We start from the raw sequence: 18,888 nt of genomic DNA, 5'->3' as shown, positions 1-18,888 counted from the left end.
GAGGGGCCCTTTTGGCATCTTACGGCTGGCGCACAGCACAACTGTGGGAGAAGCCACATCGTGCGCTCACTTTGCGGCCGGCTTGCCGTGGGTCCGCTCTCTTCTATCCCCGGTTGACTTCCACTCGTTCAGTGGGAGACACGCTGTGCCTCTTACACAGACGGGAGCATTAAATAATCTCCCTTAATCAAGTTGTAGGAAGAGACGTTCTCAAAACCTTAAGAGAAGCAGGTGGAAAAGAAACGACCCTGACCCATAACCCTAAACCTAGCACCTGCAACTCGACAGTCCTCCCAGCAAACCTCTAGCCCAGCACCCGGGCCCTGGGTAACAATGGTGGGTTTGCTCCCCAGTCCTCTCCCCTGGACCCCAAATCCCCCAAAAGAAAGAGCAGGGAAGTCTTCACTTCTGCCTGGACACCCCCCCCCAACCGGCCCCCAGCATAGCACCTGTGTTCTGTAGCCATTTGTCTGCTAGTCCCCTCCTATATAACGTACACCAAGGCCTCCCACACAGTAACAGAGTGACATTAAGAATGTCACAATCTAGGGGCCCCTGGGTGGCGCAGTCGGTTAAGCGTCCGACTTCAGCCAGGTCACGATCTCGCGGTCTGTGAGTTCGAGCCCCGCGTCAGGCTCTGGGCTGATGGCTCGGAGCCTGGAGCCTGTTTCCGATTCTGTGTCTCCCTCTCTCTCTGCCCCTCCCCCGTTCATGCTCTGTCTCTCTCTGTCCCAAAAATAAATAAAAAACGTTGAAAAAAAAAATTTTTTTTAAAAATAAAAAATAAAATAAAAAAAAAAAAGAATGTCACAATCTAAAGGATGCCACTACATGGGTGAAATACAGCACAGGACGACTGGAAAGATCTACAACACTACGTCAAAGAAGGAAGCTTCCACTTGAAGGGCTCACGAATGGCTTTGTCACAACAGGATGGGGTCAAAAGCACTTAAACAGCTCAACACACGACACGAACAGGACTGAATCCCTAACAAATGAAATCGCTTATCAGGTGGTACTAGAGATGTTTCTATATCCGTCTTTTCGGTAAGACTGTTATTCCTCAGGGTGAGGGGTTACCCAGGTCTTCTTGAGTTTTGCACCCCACCCCACCCCCCAGCGCTCTGCCCACCATGCTGCTCGGTATTGGCATCCAGTCCCGTGAAAGCAAAGCAGTTATTGGAAAAGTAAGAAAAAGCTCATTCGGGTGAAGCAAAAAGGCAAGAGCACAGTGCAGGCTGGTAAGGAAGAGACAAAAGGTGTCCCAGATGCAGACCAGAGGCTTCTAGCACTGGAGGACAGAGGACTCCTCTGCTTAGGTGACAGAGGAAAGAGAGACACTGGTGAGTTGACTTGGAACATGGACACATCACAAGAGATCTGCACCTGGGCTGAGAGGAGGGGAGAAGGAAGCAAGGAGAAGATGGGGAATGTAAATAAGAGATATGCTACCAAGGTCCTCAGTGGCTGAGGACTGGGGGCAAGAGTACAAGCAGAGTCCAGGAGCTTTCGTTACCCGGATATTGGTAAAAACAAGACCTGCATGTAGGGAGGCATTAGAAGTCTGTTCTGAGCCCACAGTGCTATCTCACCTTGGAGCAGGTGCAAACCACCACATAGCCACCTTGTCATTTTCTAATTCCTATCTCCTTTTTCTTTTTCCCCTTTCTTCCTGTTTCACCCCCACTTCCTCCTGCTGCCCTAAGTGTTGGCCGAATAAGACCATGGACTTCTTCGGGGTTAGCAGAAGAGGTCCATTAGAGGTCTGCCTCTCTCCGTCCCAGTGATATGACCACCAAGAACAGGCCTGGCTGTCCTGTCAGTGTCTCTTCAAAGATGAGCCTCGTGGAACAGAAAAGCAATGACAGAAACCACAAAAGGACTTCCAATGTCAAAGTGACCTGTACCTTCTTGTTACCGTGACCTGCGGTCGGAAAGTGGATACCATGGTGTCTGAATTCTGAACTGTCTAAAGAGCACCCAGGTCATATCATGGACGTGGGTGAGGACGCTCTGGGAGAAGGGAAGGAGTGCCACTAACTCCCAGCGCCCGCTGCCTGGGCTTCCTGCCACGTGTGCAAATGGGACCACGGTGGCTAGGACACAGTGCTACACATCCAACTGAACTACAAGGGTCTTCCTAGAGTACCACGTACCGGGAATTCCTAGAACCAAGGTTTTAAGCAATTGTGATAACTGAATCATGTGCATTAGTGTCAAGGCCTTTATTACGTACCCAGCCCAGACAACTCTAACAGTATGACATGACCTCAGACTTGAGGGAGATGCCCCCAATTCCGATAAGCAATTTGACTCACCCTTCATACTGGGACATCTTTGAATGAGCATTGAAACGTCTCCCCTTTGAAACTGTTCTCTACCCTCCGGTACTAGGTATTCATATTCTGGACCGACTTCAAGGATTCAGTGAACCCCTCCCTGTGGTTGGGAATAAGATAGGCTATCTTCCTCCAAAGAACAGGGGTCACCAATAGACTTTAACATAGTGGGCAAGCTTTTCTCCAAAGACACGAACGTTGAATGGAATCACCCCCTTAGAGCAAGAAAACAGCATCTACAATTTTTGTGAAAGGCCAGTGTCTATCAAGTCTGTTGTCAAATTCTGAACATAGATCATCCTCTAACTTTCCAACTTGTTGAATTCTAAAAGTTTGACTGTATATTGGCTGTGGAAAAGAGAGAGGTACTTCCCCACAGTAAGAACTACACACGTAATAGTTAGGCTCTCAGAACAACTCACAAGAGCTTGCGTGTTACCTCAAAACAACAGTAAGAACACTGTAGAACCAACTGTTGAAGCGATACCTTTACAGGAAAGTACATTCACGGTTCCCTTTGGGGAGGGGGGGCCAGGAACAGAAAACTCTCCCTTTCTGGCAATGAAAGTAGGGACTCCCCTTGCTCAAAGCAGGCGTTGAGGGTGGTCATGGTGTGGACTTTGGGGAGGAAGGTCTCTGTGTTGAAGATGAGGCTGGGAATGCACAATACAGTGGATGAAGACATACTCATCCAGACCAGGAAGGTGGGCGGGGGAGGACGGAAGTGGGGCAGAGGGCCCAGGGGAACAAGTGGAAGGGGAGGACTTGGGTAGTCCACGAGCACAGACACGCTGTTTCTCGCCACCTCTCCCAACTCCTCTGCAAACCCAAATTTCTGCTCCTTCTTCCTCTTTATTCCCTCTGGAAGTCTTTGTGGGTTATTAGCACAGCACGGTCTATGCAGCAAGAAGAAAGAAGCGGAGGGAGTCACCAGTTAGAAACAGAATGAAAGAGATACAGTCTCCTGGCTGAAGGGAAGGGGCGAGTTTCCTCACAGGGAAGATGTGCATTGCTAGATCAGAGTCTGGTCTGTGTGGCTGGGGCACAGACCTTGCTAAAGAGAAAACAGCGGCCACTGCTCCGAAGTGCAAGAACAATTAGAAGTTAATGAGAATCCTGGTGAATGCTTCCCTTATTAAGGACAATCGTTTTTTAAAAAGTATATTAGAAAGATTCATTGCACACCTGTTGCACTTTGCCAGGCACAACGTCTTCATCGGAGACCCAGAATCCAGAGCAAATAGATGCTCGTTTTTAAAGAATTCACACATCTCACATTCTAGCCCAGAAATTCAGCCTCGGTCACCAATTTCAAGCAAGGCAGCCTACTTTGAACGGTCGTGGATCCTTCAAACAAAATTACACCCAGAACCAATTCACTAATGCACTTTGTATTTGCTACAGATACTAAACTCTAGCGGTCATTCATTAGCTAGAACATAAGCAAAACCTGAAAAATTTATACCTTTGTCTATAAACGATTAGAATGTCATCCAAATTCTAAGACCCAGAAATATGGCACCTGTTATTAACTTGAACCTTCAAAATGTGATTTAGGTTACCTCTGTGTTAACAACTTCCATAGGTCTTTTCTTGGTTTCTCCTATGTCCAAGTAACTGGGGGAGAAAAAGAAAAACAATAAGGGTTTCTTTTATTGCTTTTGAGTCAGTTATATAATTTTCTTACTAAAAATTATTAAAAAGCAAAGCAAGCCATAGGAAATACTTATGCCTAAAGCAAAAAATCAGTGGCTACTAATTAAAAGCAATTGTGGTGGTAGGAACTGTTTTCAGTATCAACAACCAGAGCGGATATATGTCCTCTGGTCTCAACTTCAATGAAACTGAAGGCTTGGAAATACATACTTCTTAGGGGGGACATTTTCCCCCAATAATATTTGGCCCCTGACTATATATGTGGTGTTTCTAATTCTTATGTCAATTTTGACATAAAGAGTGGTCTGCCTGTGATGGTGCTTAATGGTTCCATTAAACACAGCCTTTAGGTCAAAACAAAGAAAGTACTGCTATAGCACGGCATTAGACCATCTGTGAAAGCCTGGGGAATCTTCTCCCCTTTGAAAGCACCTTCATGATACAGAAATGCTCAGCCATGTGGGATGGTTTAGGTATTGGTTCGGCTAAAATGCACATCGCTGGACTAGTTAACCTCTGGAGACCCCTATTACTCCATTGCTACTTGCTATAGATATTAACTAGTGATCATTCTACACACTGTATACTTTGGTCAATGTCAAGCCCTAAGTCCACCACTGTGATCTGGTCCCCACTGTGATTCATACAGAGCAGGTGCTAAATAAATGTTTCAGTATAAAAAAGTATAAATCTAGCATTTAATTTATAACCATAAATACAAAGACAGATACCTCAATTACTGTGATCGCTGAGTTGCAAAAAAAAAAGTTTATATTAGGATTAATTATAGCTATGTTTTATTATTTTGCTTCCATTTTGGGATAGGATGCTTCAGTTAATCAATACCACTGGAAATTACATTTTTCTTACATGAATAGTGTTTACATAGGGCAGTGCAGAACTCCCTTTGCTTAGCAATAACATGGCTCTTTTGCAAATAGGCAGGGAGGGACTGCTTTCTGACATAATAGCAAAACATGTTAACTGTCATGTGAAGAAAAGTGATCCTGGATCCACAAGATTAATGAAGCAGAGTCAACTTCCAAAAACGCATAGGAAAACTTTGGGGAAAATAACTACCTTTACAATCCTGTGCTATACAATAAAAGTTTAATAACTACCTCGAGTTTAATTATGGTTTCAACAATATTAGGGAAAATCTGAGTAAAAGAAATTCAAGAAGGAAGATGATCATTTTCATTTGAGTACTATTTTTCCACCAATGCTAAATTCTCCAACATCATTTAGGGTCTAAATGACACAAATTACCCTCAATATCTTCTGGCCTGTCTTTTGTTCTGCCAGTTGCCCCAACCGTTAGGTAAACTTGCAACTGCTAAGCTTCAAATATATTCATTACTTAAATCTTCTTGGCTTCTAATCATGATAACCATAGATACTACTCCTTTAACTGAAATGAATCCACTATTCATCCGTCAGCATGGAAAACTAGCAACGGAACCTGTCATGACAAACTCAGTGTTTTTGTATGTCAACTAAAAGCAAAAACAACCATGCAGATCTCTTACCTATACATAATGACTCTGAAGTGACCTTTCTATTTGGTTTGGAACTGGACCTCTTTTTATCTTTTGAGTGGGCAGGGCCAAGTAAACCAAAAACACAGGGAGTTACAAAAGTGAGTCTGCAACTTTGAGCTGTTAATAGATTCTGAAATATACTTCCATTCCCATGACATTGCTTTTTACAGGAATTATTTAATAAAAGAAAAATCAACAAAGTACGTGATGGAAGGAACTGGACGTACAGATGGTTTGCATTTTCTATGACATTTTGGTGTTCACAAAGCACATTGACGGCCACACCATTCGCTTTTCTAACAACCCTGGGAGGTAGGAACGGTTTACGCTCCTCGTCCGCATCAGGAAGAGGCACCAGCTGAGTCCCGTGGCTCAAGGATACACAGCTAACGATCAGCTCAGTCTCAGGTCTGATTTTGAGACTCAAGATCTAAGTGTCTTGCGCATCGTTTCACTTAGTTCTTTTCTATGAAGTTAGACAAAGGGTGCTAAAGGAGTAAAGGAGCTTTCCAAGAAGGGAAAACGAAATCCAAATGTATCCCTCACCTCGCATAAAAGGAATGTCCAGCAGAAGAAAAGGCAGAACATTCAGAACTCAGTTTAAGCAAATTTAGGAAAAGAAAAATGGTATCTGACGACACTAGTGATATTTGGGAAAATATTTCTATACAGTTAAAACCAGAATTCACAAGCACACACTTTACGCTGAAGATAGTTTTTGCTATCCTGAGGCCCAAGCTCAATTTCAATTAAAATATATTAAAAGCTATGAAATATAAAGTTTCCACACAATCCAGGAATCCCACTCCTAGGTATATAAACAAGAAAAGTGGAAACTTGCACACGATTGTTTCTGGCAGCATCATTTCATAATAGCCCAAATATCTATCACCTGATTAATGGAGAAACAAAATGTGGCACAGCATACCATGGAATATTCTTCAACAATAAAAAGAATGAAGTTCTGATACCCACTACAATATGCATGAGTCTGGGAAACATTCAGGCCAAGTGAAAGAAGCCAGGAACACAAAGGGCCACATATTGTGTGATTCCATTGATATGAAATATCCAGAACAGACAAATCCATAGAGGGCAGAGCATAGATTAGCAGATGCCAGACGGATGGGGTTTTGGGCTGATGGTGGGAGGGGGTCGGAACTGACAGCCAAGAAAGAATTCTTGAAGATGTCTTTGGTGCAAAAAGGTGATTTTATTAAAGCACAGGGACAGGACCCGTGGGCAGGAAGGGCTGCACTGGGGTTGTGACGGGTAACCGATTATTATATGCCCTCAGGTTGGGAGGGGGTTAGGGATAGAGTAAGTCTCTAAGATATTTTGGACGCAAGGTTTCCAGAACTTTGAGGGTCTAGCTGTTGTTAGGAAAATGCCATTTACTACTGTTTAGTAAAACCTCAAGTCATGAGGCCCTTCAGATGTATATGAGGGGCCATAAGCTTGAAGTATGATTGTCAGCATATATTTTATGGCAGAGTTGAGATAAAGGACGTTTCCAAAGGAATTTTATATGTTAAAGTAGACTTACAGGATCCTGGGGGGTTGGGGGGCGGGGGTCAGGATACTGTTAAGCCAAGATTCCCTATTGCCCCCAGCAAAGTGTCATCATCCAGGCAGATGAGCTCCTAGAAGGAGGTTACTCTGTTAGTTTCAAGGACTTGTCAATGGGCTGTAGGCAGTAAGGGAATTTAATTTCTCATTTGCCTTAGTTTCCTCCACCACCAAGGCAAACACTTAAACCCCTTTCCTTTGTTCTTGAGTAGCCAGGAGTGTCTGAGGAATATCACACATACTCCACCTGGGGGTGGGGGAGGAAGGGGCAGGACTGTCAGTCTGTCCTTTGCCCTCAGCTTGCCCAAAGTTCCCTCATCAAGAGGATGGGGAGAAAGGGAAATTGGGATGGGGTTTCATTTTGGACTGATGGAAATGTTTTAATATTAGCCTGTAGTGATATTGCAAAACTCCATGAACCTAACAGAAACGATTAAAACAGGTGAACTTTATGCTATGTGAAATATATTTCAATTAACCCAGTAAAAACAAAACAAAACAAAAAACTATGCACTATTAAAAATCTACCTGCCCTGCAATACCCACCTCCGCCAGGAATAATCTCCCTCAACTGTGAACTTCCACAGGACTTTATTTTTTTTCTAAGCGCAGTTACTCCTGTGTGCATGTAGTCTCTCTCCTGTTAGATCGTAAACTCTTAAAGGCAAGCAGTCACATCTTACCATCCTTCTCTTCACAGACCTAAGCAGTTTGCTCACTCACTGAACACCTACTATGAGCGAGCGACCTCTCTGCCAGGACCTGGGAATAAGCACCAACAGTGACCCCCGTGCTTGAAGGTCTTAGACCTCAAGTACCTAGAGACAGACCTGTAGACAAACACAGTAAGCCAATAAGCTTTTCCAAACATAAGGCTAATAGCATAAACGTGCAGGCTGTGCGGGCTGGAGAGGGTCACAACCGTGGGGGCGTGGTCAGCTCTACTCGGAATGCAAGTCTGGAAGAATTTAAACAGTAGGGGGGTGAAATGCAGAAAACAATTTTCTCCTCTGGTGGCACAATATCCAATACTTCTCAATAATCTTTAAGAAATCTTTAAACTCAAAAAGACAGGTTCCAAGAAAAAGGAAAAAAGAGGAAAGGATAAACAGAACGGAAAGTGCTAAATGACCAGTCTGGTCACTGAATACTTTTCTAAGATTCCTGTTCCTCCTGCTACCCAAGTGAAATTCCTTCTCCGGTCACACTTTCAACCCCCCACCCCACCTGCAGCAGGGGCTCCGCGCACTCACAGCCCCTGGACACGCCGAGGGTGGGCGAGGCGGGGCTCACTGCTTCCCCCAAGCCAACCCCACACTTTCATGCAACGGACAGTGGTGGGCGGCGGTGGGGACAGACAGACTCACTTGAGTTTCTTGAAGGCTTCCTGGCCTCCGGCCACGTAGTTGCCCCCGCTCTGGATCTGGTCTAGCTTCCGGATGCGGTGCCCGGTGCGCGGGGTGTAGATGTTCCTGACGGCTCCAAAGGGCGCCTGAACGCCGCCCGTCACCTCCTTCAGAAAGACGTCGAAGCTGGACACCTTCTTCTCATGGATGACGACGCGGCGGCCGGCGAAGAAGGGGTCCCCGTTGCGGTACACCAGCACGCTCTTCACGACCGGCTGGGACAGGTGGCTGGACCTGGCGCCGGTGCCGCTCATCTTCCCCGCGGGACGCCGCCCGGCTGGCTCCTCCCGGGAGGCGCCTCTGCTGCCCGGCGGCCTCACAGCACGCACCCCGTGGGGGTCGCTTCCTGAAACCTACGCGAAACAGACAAGCCCGCGGTTAAAAAAAAAAAAAAAAAAAAAAAGGAGCAGCTGCAGGGCGCCTGGCGTGCACCCAGCCGAGACCCTGCGGGCTGCGGACTCGCGGGCCACGTCCAGGTATTTCACCAAAGTCTGGACAGCCAATCAGCGCTCGCCGTGCACGCACCACACCTGCTTCGCAGGCCACCGGCCGAGCCCAGGTGCAGCCGCCGCCGGACAGGAGCGCGCGAGGGGCTTTACGCAGGCAAGCGGAGGGGGCGCCGGGCCGAGAGGTGGGCACGCGCGCTCACACGCACACACGGATTAGAAAGATGCCCAAGCTCCATTTCTAGTATCATATTCGTGTTACTCTTTCCAAAAGGCTTTTCTCTCCTTGCTTCCTCACTTCTGTCTCCTGCTTGCTCCCCCAAGTGAAAGCAATTAAGTTCTGCCTGGAATTGCCCAGATTTTTATTTGCTGAAAAGTAATAGCCTAACGTGCACTGAGAGACAGAGAGAGAGAGAGAGAGAGAGAGAGAGAGAGAGAAAGAAAACTTGAGGGCTATGGGGGAGGCTCGAGCTTCCGGGACCCCTCGCCCCCTCCCGCGACCCTCCGCGCCGCCGCCGGCCAAGGTCCCGTGGGCACCGTTTGAACACTGTGGGGAGCGGCGCGCAACCGAGTCCCAGGACGGGAGGCGGTGGGTGGGGTGGGGCCGCCCGCAGCTGGGGTACCTGGCGACACTGGAGGGCCGGCTGGGGGAGGGGCGGCTCGGGCGGGCCCGGAGGGGGCGCAGCGCGGCGGCTCCGCCCGCACAGCGCTCAATCCCGCGGTGGTGCGGCGCTCCCGCTGTTCCTCCGCTGCCGTTGTCTCCGCGGGCCTCCCTCGCCCCCGGGGCGGGGGGATGGACTTGTTACTTCTCGCCGTTTCCATAGCAACTGCAGCCACGCGCGGAGCCGAGTCCGCGAACGAGTCCGTGCGCGCGCCCGAGCCCCTTGGGCTTTGCCCGCAGGCTCCGGGGAGAGAGTGGAGAAGTGAGGGTTGGGGGCGGGGGTGGAGGGAAAGTCTGGGTTATCGGGCGGTCATTCTCCGAATGGACGCCTACTGTGTGCCAGGCGCTATGCTGGAAGCTGGCGATACGGCGGTAAAGAGGACAATCTGAGATGTTTTGCGCGCCTACCACCGCCTAACTTTAGAAGGCTAAATGGCCGAACAGCTGTGTGTGCCCCAGACCCCACATCCTTGCATCAATGCCTGGGTGCGACAGGGGAGGGGAGCTTTAAGAATTCTAGGAAAGAGGTGTTGTCCAGTGCAGTCTGGGACATATGTCTTGTGGGACCAAGAAAATTCTCTTTAAAAAGTTGAACCCTTTCAGCTCATTCCTGCCAGGATTCCCTTTATTCCTCCTGAGACCTTGCTGCTACCTGTCATGTGCAAATTTCATCACCCGCTGTTCCTCTTGCATCAAATATGAGTAAAAGTAATACTGATAATAACTACCATTAATTGAATGTTTTTGCATGTAGCAGGCATTGTGTTAGGGACTTTAAGTAAACTGCCTGATGTTCACAATAGCCTTCAGAGGTAAGTATGATTCTTTCCTCAGATGAGGAAATGGAGAGGTAGAGAGGCCAAAGAAGCTTACCTCAGGTCACACACAAAAATTCAACCCTGGTTCTCTGGAATTCCAGAACTACTTTGACCACCGTGTCATAGTAATCTAAAAAGTGAACGTGTAAAACATTGCAGTCCAGGGAGCAGAAACATTTTTATTAAAATTTCCTAATACATTAATTCCTTGGAAGTGAACAGGTTTTTTTCTTTTTAATTTTTTTTTTTTTTTTTTTTTTTAAGGAAGAAAGAGAGTGTGAACAGGGGAGAGGCAGAGGGTGAGAGAGAGAATCCCAAACAGGCTCCGTGCTCAGCTTGGAGCTTGTTGGGGGACTGGATCCCATGACCCTGGGATCATGACCTGAGCCAAAATCAAGAATCAGAGGTTCAACCAACTGAGCCACCCAGGCGTCCTGAAACTTAACAGTTTTCAAAAGAAGACCAAAGACAAGGGAATAATGCAGAGAAAAAAAAGAGAAAGGAATTCTGTGAACCAGTTATAAACAATGTACAGGTTGCAGGAATGAGCAGGGAAAATATCTGTGCAAATATGCTACCAAGCGAGAAGTAAGACAGAATACCTGTTTTGAGGGATGGAAGGCAGTAAACCGAGCAACCCTTGGACCACTTAGTATCTAATTACTGGCTATTGGGGAGGGGAAGGCCTTGACTCATAGCTTTTGCCAATTTTTGTGGTTAAAATACTGCAAATGTGGCTGGTTTCCAGCTACCAATTTGTGGTCACTGAAGGCAAGAGATGCACGGTTGCATGCCATTATTTGGTATTTCCACCATATCATTACAGTAGACATGGAACTTCATAGATAATAGTAAAATCTAGGTGGTGATGAATTTTGAGCATCTATTACCTTTGTTTTTAATATAACTTATTTAACTGTACATTTCTACAATTTAATTTTTTTAGTGGCTATGTTTGAGATTTTTGAAAATTTAACAACTGCCTCTCACAAGGCAGTAGAAGGCAGCTCTCAGCAGCCGTGTTCCTGAACAGCTACCCCACGCTATCAAAAGGCAGTCTAGACTCAACACGTTGACATGATCGCATGTTTTCACCAACACCACCTCTTTTCCTATATTCTCTGTCTCCATAAATGGACCCTCATCTACCCATCTGAACATGCACATTTCTCTTCCTCACAGAACACATTTAACTGCAGAGACACAACAACATAGCCACCTATTCAGTCTCTCTGCTCCTTCTGTTTGTTGAATTCGTTTGGGAGCTGTCCCCTCTTATGCAGAAACCCAAAACTGAGCCAAGGGAGGATTTCAGAAGCCACAAAGGTTACAGAAACCCTGATCACAAAGGGCTGAGGTGGAATGGGAAGCCACTTCAGGTGGATGCTGGGGAATGTTCGAGCGGTCACACACAGGAGAGTTTTGTAGAAACAAAACTATGCTTCTTCCTAAGTGTGAGATATCAGGAGTGAGAGATGGCAAGAGATTCTCAAAGAAGTTTTACTGTGCATCAGAAACATTGCCATAAAGGTATTTGGCATTTCTTCAAGAGCCTGAATAAATTTTCTGAGATGCTTCTGATTCTGTCTTACTGTGGAAATAATAATTATTTCAAGGTAGGGGCGCCTGGTTGGCTCAGTTGGTTGAGTGTCTGATTCTTGATTTTGGCTCAGGTCATAATCCCACAGTCATGGGATTGAGCCCCAGGTCCAGTTCCTCACTGACTGTGGAACCTACTTGGGATTCTCTCTCTCTCCCTGTCTCTCTCCCTCTGTTTCTCTCTCTGCCCCGCCTCCACTCATGTGCACACAGATAGGTGCACATGCTCTCTCTCACTCTAAAATAAAAATTTAAGGGGGAGCCTGGGTGGCTCAGTAAACTTAGCGTCCGACTTTGACTGAGGTCATGATCTCATGGTTCGTGGGCTCGAGCCCCACATCGGGCTCTGTGCTGACAGCTCAGAGCCTGGAGCCTGCCTCAGATTCTGTGTCTCCCTCTCTCTCTGCCCTTCCCCCATTCACACTCTGTGTGTGTGTGTGTCTCTCTCTCTCAAAAATAAACATTAAAAAATTTTTAAATAAAATTTAAAAAATAATAAATTATTATTTCAATGTAATACTGTGCTGAAACCAGACCACATTGCACCCCGAGTTTTATAAGGGTTCTTCAGGGGTACCTGGGTGTCTCAGTCGGTTAAGTGTCCAACTTCAGCTCAGGTCATGATCTCGAGGGCTGTGAGTTCAAGCCCCAGGTCGGGATCTATGCTGACAGCTCAGGGGCTGGAGCCTGCTTCAGAATCTGTGTCTCCCTCTCTCTCTGCCCCTCCCCCCCCCCTCTCTCTCTCTCAAAAATAAATAAACATTTAAAAAAATTTATATAATGTTTCTTTAGTCACCAAGTTCTATCCATTCTCCCTCTCAAATATTTCTTGATGAGTCAATCCATTCGTACATCTCCAAATCCATTTCCACTTTCTGAATTCAGGGCACCATCATCACCTAAAATGTCACCTTGTCTCCACCTGTTTTTCCCTACTATCCATTCTCCACAGAAGAGCCTGGAAGACTGTTGGAAAACACACATCTAATCATGTCACTTTGCAGCTGAAAACTTATTGGATGTCCCCCGTTTTTTGTACGATAACATCCAACATCATCAACAGTGATCACAACAGCCTGGCTTTGCTGGCTTATAATGCTCGAATCCCATTCTCTTCTCGCTCGATTCTCCCTGCGGCTTCCCAAAGTCAAGCCTTATCCTTCCACATCCTTGAATATTCCTTTGCACATACTTTACAGCTCATTATCCCCCACTGCCTTTTTGGCTCCTTGCAACCAAGTCCCAATTAAATGTTATTTCCCCAGGAAAGATTTACTACCTCAGTTCCCAGATCAGAATAGCTCTGCACATATTTTATATTTTCCTCCACAGTTCTTACTGATTGTAATGATAAACCTTTGTATAATTACATGTTTAATTTTTGTCTTTGTATAATTAGATGTTTAGTCTTTCTATAATTATATGTGTAGACATATAAATACCCTGAAGGAAAAGACTTGTGTCCATTTTATCCATCCATATATCCCCAGTGCCTAGCACAGAGGCTGATATATATGTAATATATACATTATAGTAAGTACTAAATAATTTTCAGTTTATAAATTAAGCTGGAGCACCATTTTTTAAGCGTCTGAGTCGGGTTGAATGCCTGAGTTAAATGCCACTTCCGGATCCGGGCAGGAGGTCCGGCCCCTCAGAGCCACCAGGCAAGAGCATCCGGTGTCAATTGGGTGGACCCACCCGGAAACCCCGCGTGGAGTCGCAGGAAGAGGCGGGGCCAGCCAGGAAACTTACAAGAGGGCCCAGGCTTCGCGCCTCCCGGAGCTCTGCGGGGGCTCCCTGGCACTTGCTCTTCTTGAGCTCCGGGACCTAGCACAGTAGACGACGTAGCTGCTGCCGAGGCCCAGGGGGACCAGTGGACGCCCTTCCAGTCCCAGGCAGGCTCTGAGGTTACCACGTTCACCACCGGGGTTTCTACTCGGCTCTGATGGTTTCCTGTGCAGGAACTGTGTTTTCCGTCAAGACGTGGCTGGCTGACTCCATCTTCCACCTTAACACCCTAGGTGTGCTGGTGCTGTAACCCTCCAGTCCGAGAGGGACCCCGCAGAGCAACCCTCTGCACTCTCTGCCGGCTTTGCAGGCCACGTTTGACGCCAAGATGCCCACCTTCCAGCTTTTCTCTGTCCTGGCCAACATTCCCTTCACGTCTAGCTCCCGCTGACCTCCCACCGTGTTTCCCCTCAAAGTCTCTCTTCTGCTGCTTAAGCCCCGACCGAGCCGTAGTTCCAGAAATGGAGTGGATGAGCCAAGTCCTGCTGACGGTGGACATAGTTAACTCTGGGGACTTGATGGAAATCACCATCTTCGGACAGCCCCCGTGTACAGAATCGGGTGAAGAGCATGTTCCTGAGCCTGGCAAACTGGCACCGGAAACATCGTGCCCGAGGTGAGGGTCTCTGAAAACCTGCAGGTGGAGGGAGCCACCCACGAACCACCGTACCTGCCTCTCTTCCAGCCTTTATTACCTTAGCAAAAGTGTTCTGCATACATGCAGTGCGCTGGGCATCCCTTAGCGAGAGGAGTCTAAATAGGACCTTGGGAAAGTAAACAGATCTGACACATTCAGGCCCGTCACTGCCCACGCAGCCTCAGCTTGGCGTCACGGCGGCGTCACCGCTATGTCCGGGTCTCAGCTTCAGAGTCTCCACCTGAGAAGTGAGGCTGCGAGCACCTCCCCTCCTCCACCACGCCCCTCACTCAATGAGGAGTAGTTTGGAACAGTGAGCATTTTTCCTTATCCATCTGAGAAGATGAAACAACTTGAGGAGTGCTTGAAAGCTGATGTATCAGGTCCCTGGATTCCTAAACATTTTTTTGCACAAGTATTTTCAAGAGCATTGTAAGAAAGTCCTGCTTCTGCTGCTCAAGTTCAAGAGAAGCAAGTATGCATTACTCTCTGCATTCTTTTCTTTCTTTTTTTCCTGTGTCTTGAGGGGTAGTGCCTTGATTATTATGATGCAAAAGTAAGTTTGTGGTGCCTGGATGGCTCAGTCAGTTGGGCATCCAACTTTGGCTCAGGTGATGATCTTGAGGTTCCTGAGTTCAAGCACCACCTTGGCTCTGTACTAACAACTCAGTCCGGAGCCTGCTTGGGATTCTTTGTCTCCCTCTCGCTCTGCCCCTCCCCCACTCATACTCTGTCTCTCTCTTCTCTCTCTCAGAAATAAACACTTAAAAAATTTTAAGTGAGTTGGTAGTGCCATTCTAGTAAAGAAATAAATTTCCTCTTTGTCCGATGGTACAAATACTTTTGCTCACTTAAAATTAAATATAGGGAGAAAGAGAGAAAGGGAGAAAGGGAGGATGGATGGACACAGCCAGATGGGGAGAAATGCATCTGCACAGGATGCCAGACTCTTACCCACCACTGAGTTTTGACAGTCTGTCAAGGCAATAGAGATATTTATGACATGTGGAACATATTCTGCTAGTTTTCCTTTGAAGAACGTCCTCACCGTTACAACTGGTGTTCTCATCTCAATCTCAGAACGAACACCTTCAGCTTCTTGAGACTGTTTCTTGGACATGCATTTGAATAAAGGTGGCTGCTTCTGATAAGCCCTGCATTCCTCTTGTCCCATTAACTCAGCTGATGTCAGTAATGACCAAACTCTTCTTCCTGTCTGTGTACTGAGTTGCCTACCGCAGGTGGCTGTATCTAAAGTACCCAAAAGTGTAAGAAGGACTGTCCTTATCTCCTATTCACAGCCAAATCATGTAGATTCTCTTAACATGCCCTAAGCCTTCCCCTTCTCATTTTACCCCCTCACCCTACCGAGGTTTAGAGCTTAGTAAGAATGCTTGCTCTATACATCACTATGTATTTAAGGAGTTATGAGTAATAAAAAGTAATCATTTCCTACTTTAGTTGATTTGGTGCCATTTAGAGTATAAGATGAGTAATCACAATCTCCTGAAACAATAAACTTGAACCTTCATTTTTTATGTAGCTTCCTGTCATAATGCAAACCCCAAAGAAACCTATAGCAATTTGTCTTTAAATTCTACATAAACCAGGGGCACCTGGGTGGCTCAGTAGGTTAAGCATCCAACTTCAGCTCAGGTCATGATCTCATGGCTGGTGGGTTCGAGCCTCGCATCAGGCTCTGTGCTGACAGCTCAGAGCCTGGAGCCTGCTTCGGATTCTGTGTCTCCCTCTGCCCCTTCCCCACTCACACTCTGTCTCTCTGTTTCTTAAAAAATAAATAAACATTAAAAAATTTTAATTCTATATAAACCAAATGTCACATTTTTCTAAGTTACTATTTTCTTCTTCTGAAAAACATACAATTTCATGGCAAGAGATTTAATATCAGTGAAAAGCTTCAGTTAATTAGGGTATGATCTGCAAGCCCCACAGTAAAATGGCAAGTTTAGAGGCAGAGAGAAGTTGAGAGAATTCACACAGAGGGTTTCTATTTTCTCTGAACTGCAGAAGGAAATATTATCTTGCCGGAATCTTCTGGCACTTAGCATCATGGTAAAGTCAGGTATTTAATAAATATCTGTTAAATGAATTAATCTAAGAGTTAAGGGTGATGCAGACATAAGAAAGAGCCAAGGTATCTTGAGGAGAGCCAAACAGCTACTATGATAAACCCAATGTTGTGTTAGGTGCTACTGTGAAATGTATTTGTTCATATATGATTTCTGCCTTTATGGATCCCTTAAAAAGGATATTTATAGAATCCCATTTCCAACATGAGCTAAATATCCTGAATCACTCTCCTTGTAAAACAATTACAAAATGCTGGATTTAAAAATATTTAAGGCTTTCAAAATGCATTGTCAATTTAGCAAGAATGAAAATCATTCAGAAAAGCCAAAAGCTGAGTGAAAACAGAAAGCTGGGGAGGTAATCAAGCACTGAAATCAGCTTCAACCCTAAGAACACCTGCCCATGCCCTGGTGACCTGAGACTCATGTTCTTTTTCTATTTTTAAAAATTTATTTATTTTGAGAGAAAGGGGTGGGGGGTGGCAGAGAGAAAGGGAGAGAAAATTCCAAGCAGGCTCCACACCAGTGCAGAGCCTGACTCGGGACTTGAACCCCGAAATCATGACCTGAGCCGAAATCAAGAGTCAGACCCCTAACTGACTGAGCCATCCAGGCGTCCCAGTCAAAGGCCACATTGAGACTATTTGCCATGTCTGATCAAAGTTCCAGAAGGAGAAATAGATACAATGGAACAGAGGCATTATTTGAAATGTTTTCCAGAATGGCTGAAAGATATAAATCCTCATATTCAGGAAGTCAAATGAATCCCAGGTAGGATAAATTCAAAGAATCACCATCTAGGTACATTGAAGTGATTCTGCCATAGAAAATATACAAAATATGATCCTAAAAGCGGTTTGTGGAAAAATACAAATTACCACAAATGAAACACATTAATGGCTGACTTCTCAAAAGCAACAATAGAAATAAGAAGACGGTGAACTAAGATCTTCAATGTGTTGAGGAAATAATTCTAAATATGAGATTTCTACCCCAGCAAAATTATCTTTCTCAAGAATGAGTGCAAATTAAGAGCATTTTCCACCAGTAGGAATTCTCTGAAGAAAATTTCAAAGAACTTAACTCAAGCATAAAAGAAATGATCTTGAATAAAAGTCCAAAAGGCAAGTAGGACTGATGAACAAAGACAAAGACATCATTAACTATGTGGTCAACATTTTTAACAATTACATAACACAGTAAGAACAAGGTCTGATGTATGGTGTTTACGACACAATTTGAACTAACATACTGGAAAATAATTGCATATAAATGGAGAGGGGAGTGGCGGCGAAAGTTTAAGTATTATAAGAACTTTCACACCCACGAGGATGGTTGTGAGAATTTAAAGCACATAAAAATGAGTGTTGGGGGGCGCCTGGGCGGCTCAGTCGGTTAAGCGTCCGACTTCGGCTCAGGTCATGATCTCGCGGTCCGTGGGTTCGAGCCCCACGTCGGGCTCTGTGCTGACAGCTCAGAGCCTGGAGCCTGTTTCAGATTCTGTGTCTCCCTCTTTCTGACCCTCCCCTGTTCATGCTTTCTCTCTCTCTGTCTCAAAAATAAATAAATGTTAAAAAAATTTTAAAGAAAATGAGTGTTAATGAGTATGTGGAGGAATTAGAACACTCATACATTTCTGGGGGGAATGTAAAATGGTGTAGCCTCTTTGGAAAAGAGTCTGGCAGTTACTCAAAAGTTAGACATAGTGTACCATATGACCCAGCAATTTCATTTCTAGGCATATACCCAAGAGAATTGAAAACATATGTTGGCACAAAAGTGTGTATACAAATGTTCACAGAAACAGCGTTTATAACAGCCCCAAAGTGAAAACAACACCATCAGCTGACGGGCGGGGATACCACATTTGGATTTACATGGGAACTGGAAGCTGACAAGTGAGATGCTAATCTTCACACTGTCCCATGCCCCGTGTTCCAGCCTTTGTTATTGGGACCAAATTTACTTCCCTTCCTACCTTTACTCTACGGTGTGTGTTTTTCTCTGGTGATGCCTCAGTTTCTCATAAGAACACATTCCTAGCAGGTCCACCTGACAGTCTAGCAGACGTGTTCAGATGCACGTGAATCCCCGTAGTGGACATAGCTGAGACCTGAGCTAGGGCGCCTTCCTTCCACCACCGCCCGCCCCCCCCCCCCCCCGCCGCCGCCGCCTCCCTCCCTTCCTTTCTCTCTCCTCCTCCCCCTTTCTGCGTCACTCCTTTTACACACACATACATATAACATTCATTTGCTCAACTATTTGGCAAGCACTGTTCTAAGCACTTGGAGCGGTGACAAAATAGACAATGTGTCACCCTTCTGGACATTTTAGA

At 45.8% G+C, this 18,888-nt stretch overlaps 1 protein-coding gene across 1 annotated transcript in view; it reads right to left on the bottom strand.

Annotated features, from left to right (window-relative positions):
• Positions 1–9,661, bottom strand: part of DCDC2 (doublecortin domain containing 2) — a 162,632-nt gene extending 152,971 nt beyond the window's left edge. Inside the window, exons 1-3 of the mRNA XM_042937776.1 lie at positions 9,581–9,661; positions 8,473–8,864; positions 3,902–3,956 (exon numbers count right to left, since the gene is read on the bottom strand). Of these exons, the coding sequence (XP_042793710.1) occupies positions 3,902–3,956; positions 8,473–8,765 (348 nt within the window). The 5' untranslated portion in view covers positions 8,766–8,864; positions 9,581–9,661. The remainder of the gene's footprint in view (positions 1–3,901; positions 3,957–8,472; positions 8,865–9,580) is intronic.
• Between the last annotated feature and the right edge of the window lie 9,227 nt (positions 9,662–18,888).

The sequence above is a fragment of the Panthera leo genome, chromosome B2 (genome assembly GCF_018350215.1).
Source record: "Panthera leo isolate Ple1 chromosome B2, P.leo_Ple1_pat1.1, whole genome shotgun sequence".
Classification (NCBI taxonomy): domain Eukaryota; kingdom Metazoa; phylum Chordata; class Mammalia; order Carnivora; family Felidae; genus Panthera; species Panthera leo.
The sequence above is the reverse complement of the archived record's forward strand: the minus strand, read 5'-3'. Positions and strand labels throughout refer to the sequence as shown.